This window comes from Montipora capricornis, chromosome 2 (genome assembly GCF_036669925.1).
Source record: "Montipora capricornis isolate CH-2021 chromosome 2, ASM3666992v2, whole genome shotgun sequence".
NCBI lineage: Eukaryota > Metazoa > Cnidaria > Anthozoa > Scleractinia > Acroporidae > Montipora > Montipora capricornis.
In genome coordinates this window covers 48,974,509-48,986,007 of record NC_090884.1, presented here as the reverse complement: position 1 = coordinate 48,986,007, position 11,499 = coordinate 48,974,509, and the positions used below count along the sequence as shown (strand labels likewise).

The 11,499-nt window shown below is 40.7% G+C and overlaps 1 protein-coding gene across 1 annotated transcript in view; it reads right to left on the bottom strand.

Moving 5' to 3' along the window:
* Positions 1–2,366: 2,366 nt before the first annotated feature.
* Positions 2,367–11,499, bottom strand: part of LOC138025193 (phospholipase A-2-activating protein-like) — a 32,683-nt gene continuing 23,550 nt past the window's right edge. The window contains exons 22-29 of the mRNA XM_068872390.1: positions 11,366–11,473; positions 10,624–10,729; positions 9,260–9,362; positions 8,127–8,203; positions 5,260–5,329; positions 5,110–5,172; positions 4,545–4,637; positions 2,367–2,605 (exon numbers count right to left, since the gene is read on the bottom strand). Coding sequence (XP_068728491.1) covers positions 2,561–2,605; positions 4,545–4,637; positions 5,110–5,172; positions 5,260–5,329; positions 8,127–8,203; positions 9,260–9,362; positions 10,624–10,729; positions 11,366–11,473 — 665 coding nt within the window. The 3' untranslated portion in view covers positions 2,367–2,560. The remainder of the gene's footprint in view (positions 2,606–4,544; positions 4,638–5,109; positions 5,173–5,259; positions 5,330–8,126; positions 8,204–9,259; positions 9,363–10,623; positions 10,730–11,365; positions 11,474–11,499) is intronic.

Here is an 11,499-nt window from a genome sequence, read left to right as displayed (position 1 = left end):
AGTACCAAGGGGAACAAAAAAAGTAGAAATTAGGGTTTATGGCAAAAACACAGCGTAACATCAATGAGGAAAATTCACTTGATGTGATAAGTGACAGGTCCATTAATAATTATGAGTCATTGTCGTAATTATATGGGATCTTGCGGCGAATCTTATTATGCCAGATTTTTTAGCCTGAACACCAATGGGTTAATTCGCCTGCAAACCGCGTCTAAACTTCGAACATCAACTGGAACATGTTTACGATTTTCGCGGTGCTGCTATAAAAGGCGCTCAACTCACATTCACGATCATCATCGCAATTATACGCATGCTAGCACATTTTAAGTCGCTCCGATCACAAAACGATGGCCTTTGCAAACAGTCAAAGAATCTACCTGCGACAGCTCTCTTCCCACAAAATACAATTGCAGCTGTGAGGATAATCAGTTGACTTCCCTTTTCGAATGCAACAAGACTCAACAAAATGGAAAGAACTCAGGTTAAATAGACCGCAGACGAAGAGAACAGCAGGGCCAAAAATCGCCACGAGTTAAAGACTTTTTTATCAAATAAAAATTCTGCTATGACCCACGAACACGTAGAAATCTAGTTCAGAGTTTCGCGATGCGCTTTGAAGCTAAAGTTGAGATTGGAAAAGAGAACTGCTTTATATGTGGGCAAAATTATCGCAAAAAACACACCTGAATTTCAGGAAGCTTTGGGGGTTCACTCACTTGTCGTCAAGTGGTCTCCTCCGCGATTTATCGAGTGTACTGATAAATATATTTTTACGGTTCAACTTTTAACGCACAGAAAAACAAAACACATCCTAAAAATGCACTTTTATTTTTGTTATTAATGCACATTACACTAGAAAAAGTTCTTGTTGTTTCCACAGACTAATTGCATTGCGTCACAAAATGGACGACGAGTCATATTTAATGAAGCAAAAACGTTATTTTGGTATTTGTCAATATATTGCAAGACAAATATCTTATTTTATCAAAAAGATTAAAAACATTTAAAACAGAAACCTTCTCTTTAAAAAGTTCCGCGGTCAAAATTGATTACAATCTCAAAACAATGAAAAGCGCTTCATCGCATGATTGTTTTACGCTCCGCTTCCGATGAAAGTAAACAGTATGGCCTAAAAATTCCGAACTTCAACATTAGTAAGCGAAGGAGTTTTGCTTCAAGAAATTATAAACTGGTTTTCTTTTCTCGATATTGTTGATTAGTCACACACAATCGGTAGGTAATTCATACTGCAAATTTCGATTTATTCGAGAAGGTTGAAATTTTCACAAAAAGTGAACCGTTCCATGTATGTAAAACCGTGTATTAGAAAACTCGAGACAGGTTAAAAGCGTTGTCCGCGATTGCAATAACTTGCCAATTTAATTTCCTTTATTGTCAAGCACAACATAAATTCTTGCTGCGCTTAACAACAATGTTACAAGTCACAGAAGGCGTCTGTCTGCACAGTTTTGCCGCGGAAGCGGAAACAGGGGAAAATGACGGGAAACTTCAAGACCCTTGTATTTCCCCAAACCCATTGTTCAGTTTTTTTGTATATTTGCTATTTCGGAGTAGCCTCTGAGTAAGTTCGGCTTCAAGCAAGTTTGCGTTTGACCTTACAATGCCCAAAAGTCGTCTGGTCGCTAGAAGTTTAACTATCAAATTGGTCTCAGAGGTATGGGGAACGAATTGAGTGTTTCCGCATGACGTTACGGCGGCCACGTTGGAGGAGTGAAATATTCTTTTGGGAATTGAACTCCATTTTTATGCAAATTCTTCGTTTTGTTTTAGTATGCAAATACTGCTGCTAGTCACATGAGCGAAAACACTCTATTGCTGTCTTGTAGCATGCAGAACAGCATCATTTGCCAAGCGCGAATTCCCCCTTCGCGTCTCGTCACTAATCATTCGTCATTCTCAGTACAGGATGAATAATGTGGGGTTGCAATTTTTTAATTCTCTCCTCCTTTCTCTTCCCCGCGAAATTTGATTGCGAAGAACTAAGAACTAGAAACCAGTCTCTCTCTCGTCCAGATAAACTACGTGCCGCCAAATTGTTAAGCCAAATTGATTTGGCGATCATGGGGCATGCGCGTGTTCTACAGTTGTTCAACAGAGTGTTCAAACGGCTTCAACACCATTCAACATTTCGAGAACAAAGGAAAAGTTGAATCGATGTTGAATGAAAGTTAAAACCAATTTAATCTTGATTCAACACGCTTTCAACATTATTTACGCTTTCAACAATGTATGAAGACCTGTTCAAACGCACCACACATTTGGTTCAACAAAGTGTTGAATGCACGTTGAGGCAAATGTTGAAACCGTTTAAACGGGCCTTTAAACTTTCAAATATTTGTCTGTGGTTTTGTTCAACAGTCCTGTTTATTGATTAAACTGCAAATCGTAAAAGCAGATCAAATGCTACTACCTCGTTCCCAGGGTCCTCTCTCTTCCTCCCTCCGAGGTAAGAAGAGAGAGGAACCTGAGAACGAGGTTGGTGATGCTACCCGGCCGACGTGTTTGGGATTCGGCTGTTGGAGCTGCGAGTTTTTACAATTCACTCCGACAAGACAGCTAAGACTTTTGAAGCACAATCGCCAACCTGTTGAGAGGGGAAAACGTTTCAATGTTAAAAGAATACAGAAAAGATGACAAGGAGGGAAATTCCACATTCAGCTTGTCTTTCAACAAAGGGCAAAAATCACAGTGCACGACTGCAAAACATAGGGGGGGGGGGGGGGAAGGTTGAACAAGGACGACGTTGGGGAGAACTAGCTTAGGCCTGCGCCAAACGTCGAACATCACATAAGAGGAACTAAATGGTAGTTTAGGTCGATCCCAAATTTAATTTGGGTCGACCTAAATTAAGATTGTTTTATCAAACGTCGAACCAAATGCAAAAGCAAAAATATACATTATCATACAAATTTTGAAGTTTGAATCATGAAAAGTCCGACGTTCAGCCCAGACTTCATCTTCACACATTCTATCCGTCTGAGGCGGACGGATCGAAGGTGCCGGTCGATCCAAACACATATCATTTCATTTCATTTCTTTACCGTTCTCTTCCTGGAAACGACTTGTATTGACCAAATTTGAGATTATGTGCAGGACGTGAACACCTGGTGATAACTTTCAAGTTACAATTTTCTCTCCAAACCGCCCCACCCTTCATACCAATTTTGTTTCACGAAGGTTTATACACACTTTCATGCCGAATGCCTTGGGATACTCGCACAGTGGTTACAATAACGCGAAGACGTATTATTCCACGACGTTCTCAGAGCCGTCGTCGTCAGCCTTGCTTAAGCTCCTTCATAGCACCACGATGATAGCAATGAAGAATGATGACATGTAATGGTAAAAGGACTGAGTGGAGTCCAAATCGGTCTGTAATCATACCAGTGATAACAAAATTAGACGACCGCGTAGCGGGAGTCCGATTTGTCTATCACAAGTATGATTACAGACCGAACTGGACGACACGAACTCCTCTTACCAATCAATCATAAAAATTGCAATTTCCGATAAAGAAAAGGGCCAAGTTATGACAGAAAGGAAAAATTTGCATTAAAAGACTGACAAAGGAGGCGTAAATTGTTTAACGTCGCTCTGAAAGAAAGAAACAAAGAAGCTCCAATTTAGGAGTCTGTACACTGTTTTTATGTTGATTGAAGCCAAGGTCGTGAACTACAACTTTGAATGTGATTGGCTTATTAAATTGTCCGATAACAAACCGTCCGATAACAACTTGGCAAGTGAATTAGAGGAAAATGGAGTTTTTTAAACCAATCACAATCGAGGAAATTGTAATTTTTATGATTAGTAAGGATATAATCTCACGTTATTTTAAAAATGCGGGGAGTGCAGAGGTTTTAGCGGTTTTGTGACGTCTTCGTTCTCGTCAGGCGATGTCGTAGTTGCTTAAGTTCCTTAATAGTCAATTACTCAGTAATGGAAAGTCCAGTTTATCACCACCAAAGCGCGGAGAGTTGACGGAAAACTTGTCGCCGGACTCCATCACTCAGTGACACCTTCGAACCAAAGCTTAATAAGTTGAACGTACCGTGGAGAGGCGTCTACTATTCACGCTGTCGCTTTTCTTTTCTGTATAACAACAAAATCGATCCGTTTGAGGCAATTTTTCCGCAAAGTAATAAAAGCAGCGACATATCAAACGCATTTGATCTCAATGTGAAACCCTTTGTGCTTTTTGGTGTAGATCAGGGGCTCGACACTGCTAAGTTAGCAATACATTTTTCTGAACACTATTTATATTTTAAGTAATTAACCCAGATGTTCGTATACGTAGAAAAAAAAACTCAGTTGTACCTAGTAACATTTTAACTGTCTAAAGATTGTGTATGTATTTGTAAAGGTTTTGGCTTTTAATAGGTTTGTAGAGGTCATATTCGTGTTATTTTAGGTAGGCCACATAACATGAGGTTAGCCTCGAAATATCCACCCGAAAAAATTAAACGTACACTTTTAGCCAGAGGATGTTCTTTTGAAATAATGGTTTTAAAAATATTACGACGTACCTTGTGGGGATCTGTAATAGACGATAGATTCTTCAACGAATTTTCTATTCCTAATGATTGAGCTAAAGATAAAACGTCTGCATCACCGCTAATCTGTAGACGGGAAAGAGCAAATACAGGGAGACATAAATCAACTAGCTAGTGATAATGTAAATATTGAAAAGAACTTACGAACAGACTGGATTTTAAACAAGCGTGTACCACAATAAAAGTTTAATGAAGTTACACATCGCCTTGCTTTGAAAAAAACTTGTTGCCGCCAATTTTCCCGCGTTACGTGCCGACTCAGCGCGATTTCCCGCGCTTGGCTAAAGAACTGATTTAATTGGTTCGTAACCGCTTTCGTAACCCTCTTTGAGTCTGTTGTCATTGGTTACAGTGTTTCAAATACTTTCTTTTGAACTGACAGTATTTGTAAGCGCTGAGACTTCGAGAATTCATTGCAGAAATTAAAGGTAACACCGTGCCGCTAAACGGCAAAGCAAGAAGCTTGAGCAAAATTAATAAGGACGGAAACGAAAACGTAACGCTTAAATACCACGCAAGATTCGTGATATACTCTTACCAAAGTTCCAACAGCTACAAGAGACCTGAATCTGGCTTCATTGTCAGTTTCACTTTCCAATATCTGCAGAACAGTTACATTTAGTATCAATGGCGATAAAATTACGAAATCTTCGTCCTCAATGACGCCTGGAAATCGTACAATACTTACGCCAGCTAAAGTTGTTAGACAATGCGTCTTGGCTTCAAAATCATAATGCTTTCGTAAAAGGACGGAGAAACTGAAAAATAAATAAACGCCAAAATTTTACAAATTTCTCTTGTGGTTGTCACCTTAAGGGTTGAGTGATAAGGAGAAATTACGTTATGGAGGTACATGTAAAATTTTATAACCTGCACTTCCCTAACACGCAAACGGATTTCTGCTCCACGATGGGTATAGAAAATTTGTACATTATTTATCAGTGGAATCAAAGCCCTCTTAACTGTTAACATTAGGAACGGAAGTTTAGCCCACACCTGAAATGTGTGGCATATCTTTAGATCCACTAAGCAGAATTTAAGATGACCAACAGTCATTTTAATCTACGAATTGAAACGATCGCCTGCACTTTGCTTGAGGGCTAATTTCTGGGAAAGCGATGTATCGATAACTCACTTTTCACACTTCTTCAGTGTGAACGACTGTCTCGTGGTGAATCAATTTAGACAGGTAGGTAGGTACTTTATTGATCAACATATCATAATTAAGTAAAGTACGATCGTCCGGGTGAGTGTAGTCCTGAGAAGGACTGTTTAAGGTGACATTGACTGACGTTTCGACAACCTGATCGGCAGAGTCTCTGATAAACATAGCAGCCTTATAACCGGTTGGCAGTTTCACAAATGGCTTTTCGGGACTTTCGAGAAACGGGCCCCAACCGGCTCAATTGTATTTAACGAATACAGTAGAAATTTTAAAAAGTGAGAAATACAGTAAATTACAACAACGGTATATCTAATATTTCTTTAGTTCCGATGTAATTTTATCAATTTCACTGTAGTCATCTTCAGTTATTAATATGTCGAATAGTATATTGAAACTATTATTTGACAATTTCTAATTCTTTCAGGTACCTCACTTTTCAGTCCATACATGAAAAAGCGTTTTTTTGCAAGTCAATTCTAGTTACGAGTTGCGTCAGTGTTTTAGCAGCTACTCAGTACAACTATAGGGACTTTTAAGGTATGCAGTTCTTGATTTCTTGTTAACAAACAAATGCGCATATCATGAGGGGGGAGTTCCGCACTCTCTCAAGACGTTATTTTCATTGTTTGTGGAAGCAGCGTAGCCGAGTGGTCAGGGATCCCAGGTTTGACACGAGTTCTGACGACGTTCTGACAGAGGTTCATTTGTGCCCTACTCCCTGGTTCAACTTTTCGGCAGCACTTTTAAAAAGCCAACTGGTTTGCCTCCTGATTTCTTCTGTTGTTTCATTAATATTAATTTGACCCTGTGGAGGATTGGTCAATTACGTAATTTGAATTTCATCGACGAGCCGCCGAGCTACTCAAACATATGCCTTACTCGTTCTTTAAACATTGAATTGCACCGACGAGCCGCCGAGCCACTCAACGATGTACCTTACTCGTTCTTTTACAGTGAATTTCACCGACAAGCCTCCGAGCCACTCAAGATATACCATACTCGTTTATTCCGCGCGCTAGCAATACTTCATGGTAATTCAAGACGAATTTACGGACGAGTTCATTTCCTGAATGAGTTTCATTGTTATTCAAAGCAACTTTTGTTATGCAGGAATGTGCCTTCGAATAATGGCTCGAGCGCCAACTACGTAGTTTTCATCATGGAAGGAAGAGTATTTATCCTCCGTTAAGTGAAATATAAAGTGGAGTCAGAAACCCATAAGGGTTGAAACGTGTAACGCGCGTTCACAGCTTCCGAATATTCAGTGCTAAGTACCATATTTGGAAACCCCTCGCTCCAGTTAATTTCTAGACTGTTGAAAAGTCCTTCGTCTAGATACGCGCGGAACGACCTCTCGCGACTTCGTCTCTCGCTCATTCACTTCGCGTACGAAAAATCACTTCTGGGGTTATCGTGAGGTCGACTTGTGGCAAGTCTAGTTAATTTCCCGCGAGAACATTGGTGGTATTTCGTCACGGTGTTCTTGCGAACTGATTGGTTGAATGTTTCTCTCTTGTTGTTCCAAATATGGTACTTAACAAATTGAATATTCGGAATCTTGTTTCCCAGCACACAAGGGACCGTTACACGTTTCAACCCTTATGGGTTTCTGGTGGAATTTCATACTGTTATATTATGTGTCTTTCATTATCCACTCTTTGTTTTATGTCATCACTCGCTCAGTAGTAGGAAAATGCCACTGAATACAAATGCGTAGCTCTTTCCATAGGAAAAATGTTATATTTTGGTGCAATTTTAAAGTTAAAAGGACATCTGTTATCGTTGGACAAATCTAAATCTGAGACAGGAGATCGGTACATAAATCCTAATCCTCAGAAAGCCGCTCTTTGTCCTTTCACTTCGTATCTGCTTGGAACAGAAAAAAGGAAATCTCTCGAGCCATTTTGGCAAAATGGCAGATTTCTCTTTGTATTTAAAGCCAGTTATATGCTATTACCGGTGTTTCGAATAGGCCATTTTCGAAATATCAAATATTCAGCTTGATAGTGAAGCAGCGAGGACAAAAACAACAAAAACGTTGGAATGCATGTGAAAAACTATTTACATGTCATCCACTTTCCTTTGTCTTTGTCCTCTAAACCTCTCTTTCAAGCTGAATTTTAACATATCGAAAAAGGCCTATTTCGCGCGCGAGAGCCTTATGAATAATTGATGAATGATGTCCGGCCATTCAGCGCGATGAACAGTACATTGTACCAATCCAAAATGACAGGAGGCAGAAGGCTGGCTACTCTAAAGTGCTGCAGTGGAGCTGAGCCAAAGTATCCCTAAGATCTCCAGCGAGTAGGTGGATCAGTCCTCCGCTTAACAGAATCAGTCGGACTACAGCTTGCGAAATATGAACAAGCACTTTCACAGTAGAGACTTACTTTAGTAGAATAGTACATAAAGATATCCTGACGTTCTTGCTCGAGCATTTACACCAAGGAGATACATGTTCGACGATCTAAAAAAACAAACCAAGGAAATAACGATGTTTCAAATGTCATGTCATTGTAAAAGTAAGTTTTCAGGAGGTAATTATTCCTTGTATCACGTCAAACAAACCGGCTCTGAACTGAAAAAAATAATTCTTTGCGCGAAAGGGAAACGCCTGATATTTTTTCAAATGAAATGCGCACCTCATTTGTCACTATTTACAGTTGACCCTTTCACAGTTCCCAGTTCCCCTCCTCAAAATCGACTCCCAGTCAATTACATCTGGCTGGGTTTGCGGTGCTCCGAGATCACACATGGATCGTATGGCGGCAGCCGTGGGCGGCTTCACATGCATTCGGTCCGATCCCGTTGAGCCAGTTGATCCTGAAAAGCCCTTGGTCAACTATGCGCACATGCACATTTACATTTCAAGACCACTGGACAAAATCATCAGCTATACACTGGGCTCTACTTTCCTCAGTTTCCTTTTACAACGACTTCAGAATATTTAAGCAATAAGTTATTGCCACTTTTGGTAACCGAATGCAGAGGGTAAAATGAACAGGGGTTTCAATGAACTTTGAAGTAGCGGCTGGTTTGAGTGTAGACTGCGAACAGTCTCTCTTTTGCTCGAAAACCCGCCAAGAAAACGTGATATGCGCTATTCGCAGCTTCGCCCCTCGCATATCATGTTCTCTCGGAGGCTTTTCGAGCAAAAGAGAGACTGTTCGCAGTCTAGTTTGAATGGAGCAACCGACCGTATCAACAAGAAGAGGCCTAACGGCCCCTTTCTGGGCTCGTCATTTTTAAAAGAACGCTCCTATAAACGCCACATTCCAAAAGCAAAATTGACGATCATGTTAAGACGGCTTTATGTTGCCATTATCCAAATGAGTTTTAATCTTAGGTTTGAAAAAATCTTCGTTTAATTTGCTCAATTTAGGGAAAAAAGAGGCCGACTTCTCTGAGTGAAGCAGCCGCCGCTTTTCGTCGGCTGTCTGTACTTATTGAAACCACTGAACTAGTAGTAGTACTACTACTACTATATCACATGCATAACAAGTAGTGCGTTTTTCAGCGTTACCTTTTCCCTGTGTCTCAATGTTAAAGCTGCACCTTCCTCCGATAAAAACATATTGGAGAAGATTCTAAATGATAGTAGCACGTTGGCTTGAGGATTATCATCCCTGTGAATAACGAGAAAAATAGCAATACTATGAAAGAAAAAAGTAACACTCACTGATAAAAAGGGCATGAAGGAACAACAAATAACCACTCGAGAAGAAGGGAAACGACCAGTAGTTCTCACCATCTTTTGAGATGCCACACCGCAAAGCCCCTGGGAACGAGGTTGGCGAGGGGGAAAACGCCTCGGAAAGTTAATGACTTGGTACCAAGCGCTTCGCAATGCACTTCGTGCATGGCCTTCCGACCACTCTTTACCAAATTCCATCCGATGCCTTAAGTCAATATTACATGACCTCCACAGAAACCACCCTTCCCTTCAGCGTTAACTGAAATACACGAGGCCAAAACGTTTTTTACTTTGAAGTGTGCGATTCAAGATGACAACGAAGAAAATATCCAAAAGAGTTGGAGGAACGATCCTGTCATTTCTGCTTCACGCTTCCGCCGATAAGTTTACAAGGCAAGTTGCACAAAATTCCGAAATGTTATAGGCATTTTAATACTGGTACTCATCACAATTTTTGGTGTAGTGGTTAGCGCGTCGGACTCCCATCCCCCCTCCACAAACGTCACCCTTGGGGACCCAGTAGCAGTCAGTAGAGGCGGGAGAAAACAGCGACGATATCGATCTTGTAAATTTTCGTCTTCGTTTTCTCCCGCCTCTACTGACTGCTCCTGGGTCTCCGAGGATGCCCGCCCCAGGGTCGCTGGCGCGAGGCCTGGCGACGAAGCCTGGCTCAATCGCCGTGTTGTTTCCTTGGACAACGACTTCTTTCCAAACTGTCTCTCTTCCTCAAATAAAAGCATGATAAAGGGTAATGCTGCGATGGACTAGCATCCCCTCTAGGGAAAAAACATCGATACTCTCAGTCACTTCATGCTACTTGAAACAGGGAAAAGCTCCGACCTTGAGGGCCCTCAGTAGCTGGTGTTCGACTTTGCCTTTGACTTGTCATAATCAATGAACGACCAACCGTATTGAAATCCAAGCTTTGACTTGAATTCTGCGAATTCCCTTAATGTTGGTTTTTGAACTAAATGTCTATCATCTCAGTTCCGAATTTGGAACCCAGGATTTTCGTCTTACTTTAGCGGGTCCTTTAAGGGTGGAAGCGGAAGGTTTTGTGTATAGCATCTAATGTTAACCTTTGCTGCCATATTTGTTACTGTTTGTGGCTTCTAAGACGAGATAGGAGGCGAATGTATGGAATGCTGTTTTTGCACCAACCAAAAACTTAAGTTCCACGCCGAATCTTTTACCTTGTGCACGCAAGCAGGTGTGCTGTGATATTATCTCCCTCAGAACTACTGCAACATAGTTTTGCAACGGACGAAAACCGTACTGCCAGACGAAGGATATCTAAAGCTGTTACAATGGAAAATAGCGCAGAAGTAAACAATGAAAAAGATGTCAATTTACAGGCGATTTTCATACTGCAAATGTCCTAAGTACAAGAACCCTTTGTTCATGTATAGCAAATCAGACCCTGGTCAGAACTTTAAGAGGCCGTTTTTTGTGATCTCCGTAAGGCGTCGGCTGATACACTCGCTAAGAACTTGATTCTTCAGGATGTCACAAAATCCAATTTCAATAACTGTTTTATGATACATCGTTTTAGAAAAATTAAACGATAAAATTACTGTTGCAAGGAACGACAGGTGAACCGTGTGTCACCCACCAGCTTTTAAGAATGATTACAAATCAACTTTCGTGCTTTTGGCCAATAATTCATAACGCGCGCAAGCTTATTAAACAATTTACCATAGGTTCTTAGCTAATCAGATTTAATATAGGGAGTGCAATCTATAATGTTTAGTTTTACATTTCATATCGATAACATCAAATTCGATAGGGAAGATTTTGGCCTGTGACACGCTTCGAAAACCAGTGGCTGCGGTAAAACGAAGATTGTGGTACAACAGTCCTCACAGTAGTATGAAAAATAAATTGTAAACTGCACAATAGCACACAACCGCCTAAGGCTGTGTCCATTCCCCTTACCTGGAAAGAGTACATTTGGCGGCCATTTCAACGCTTTTACGAGGGCTGAAAGGTGCTCTATTTTTGGTGATCTAGACTTATCCGTGCTCGCGACGTCTCCCAATAAATCTGTAAAAAAAGGAAGACTTAGATCG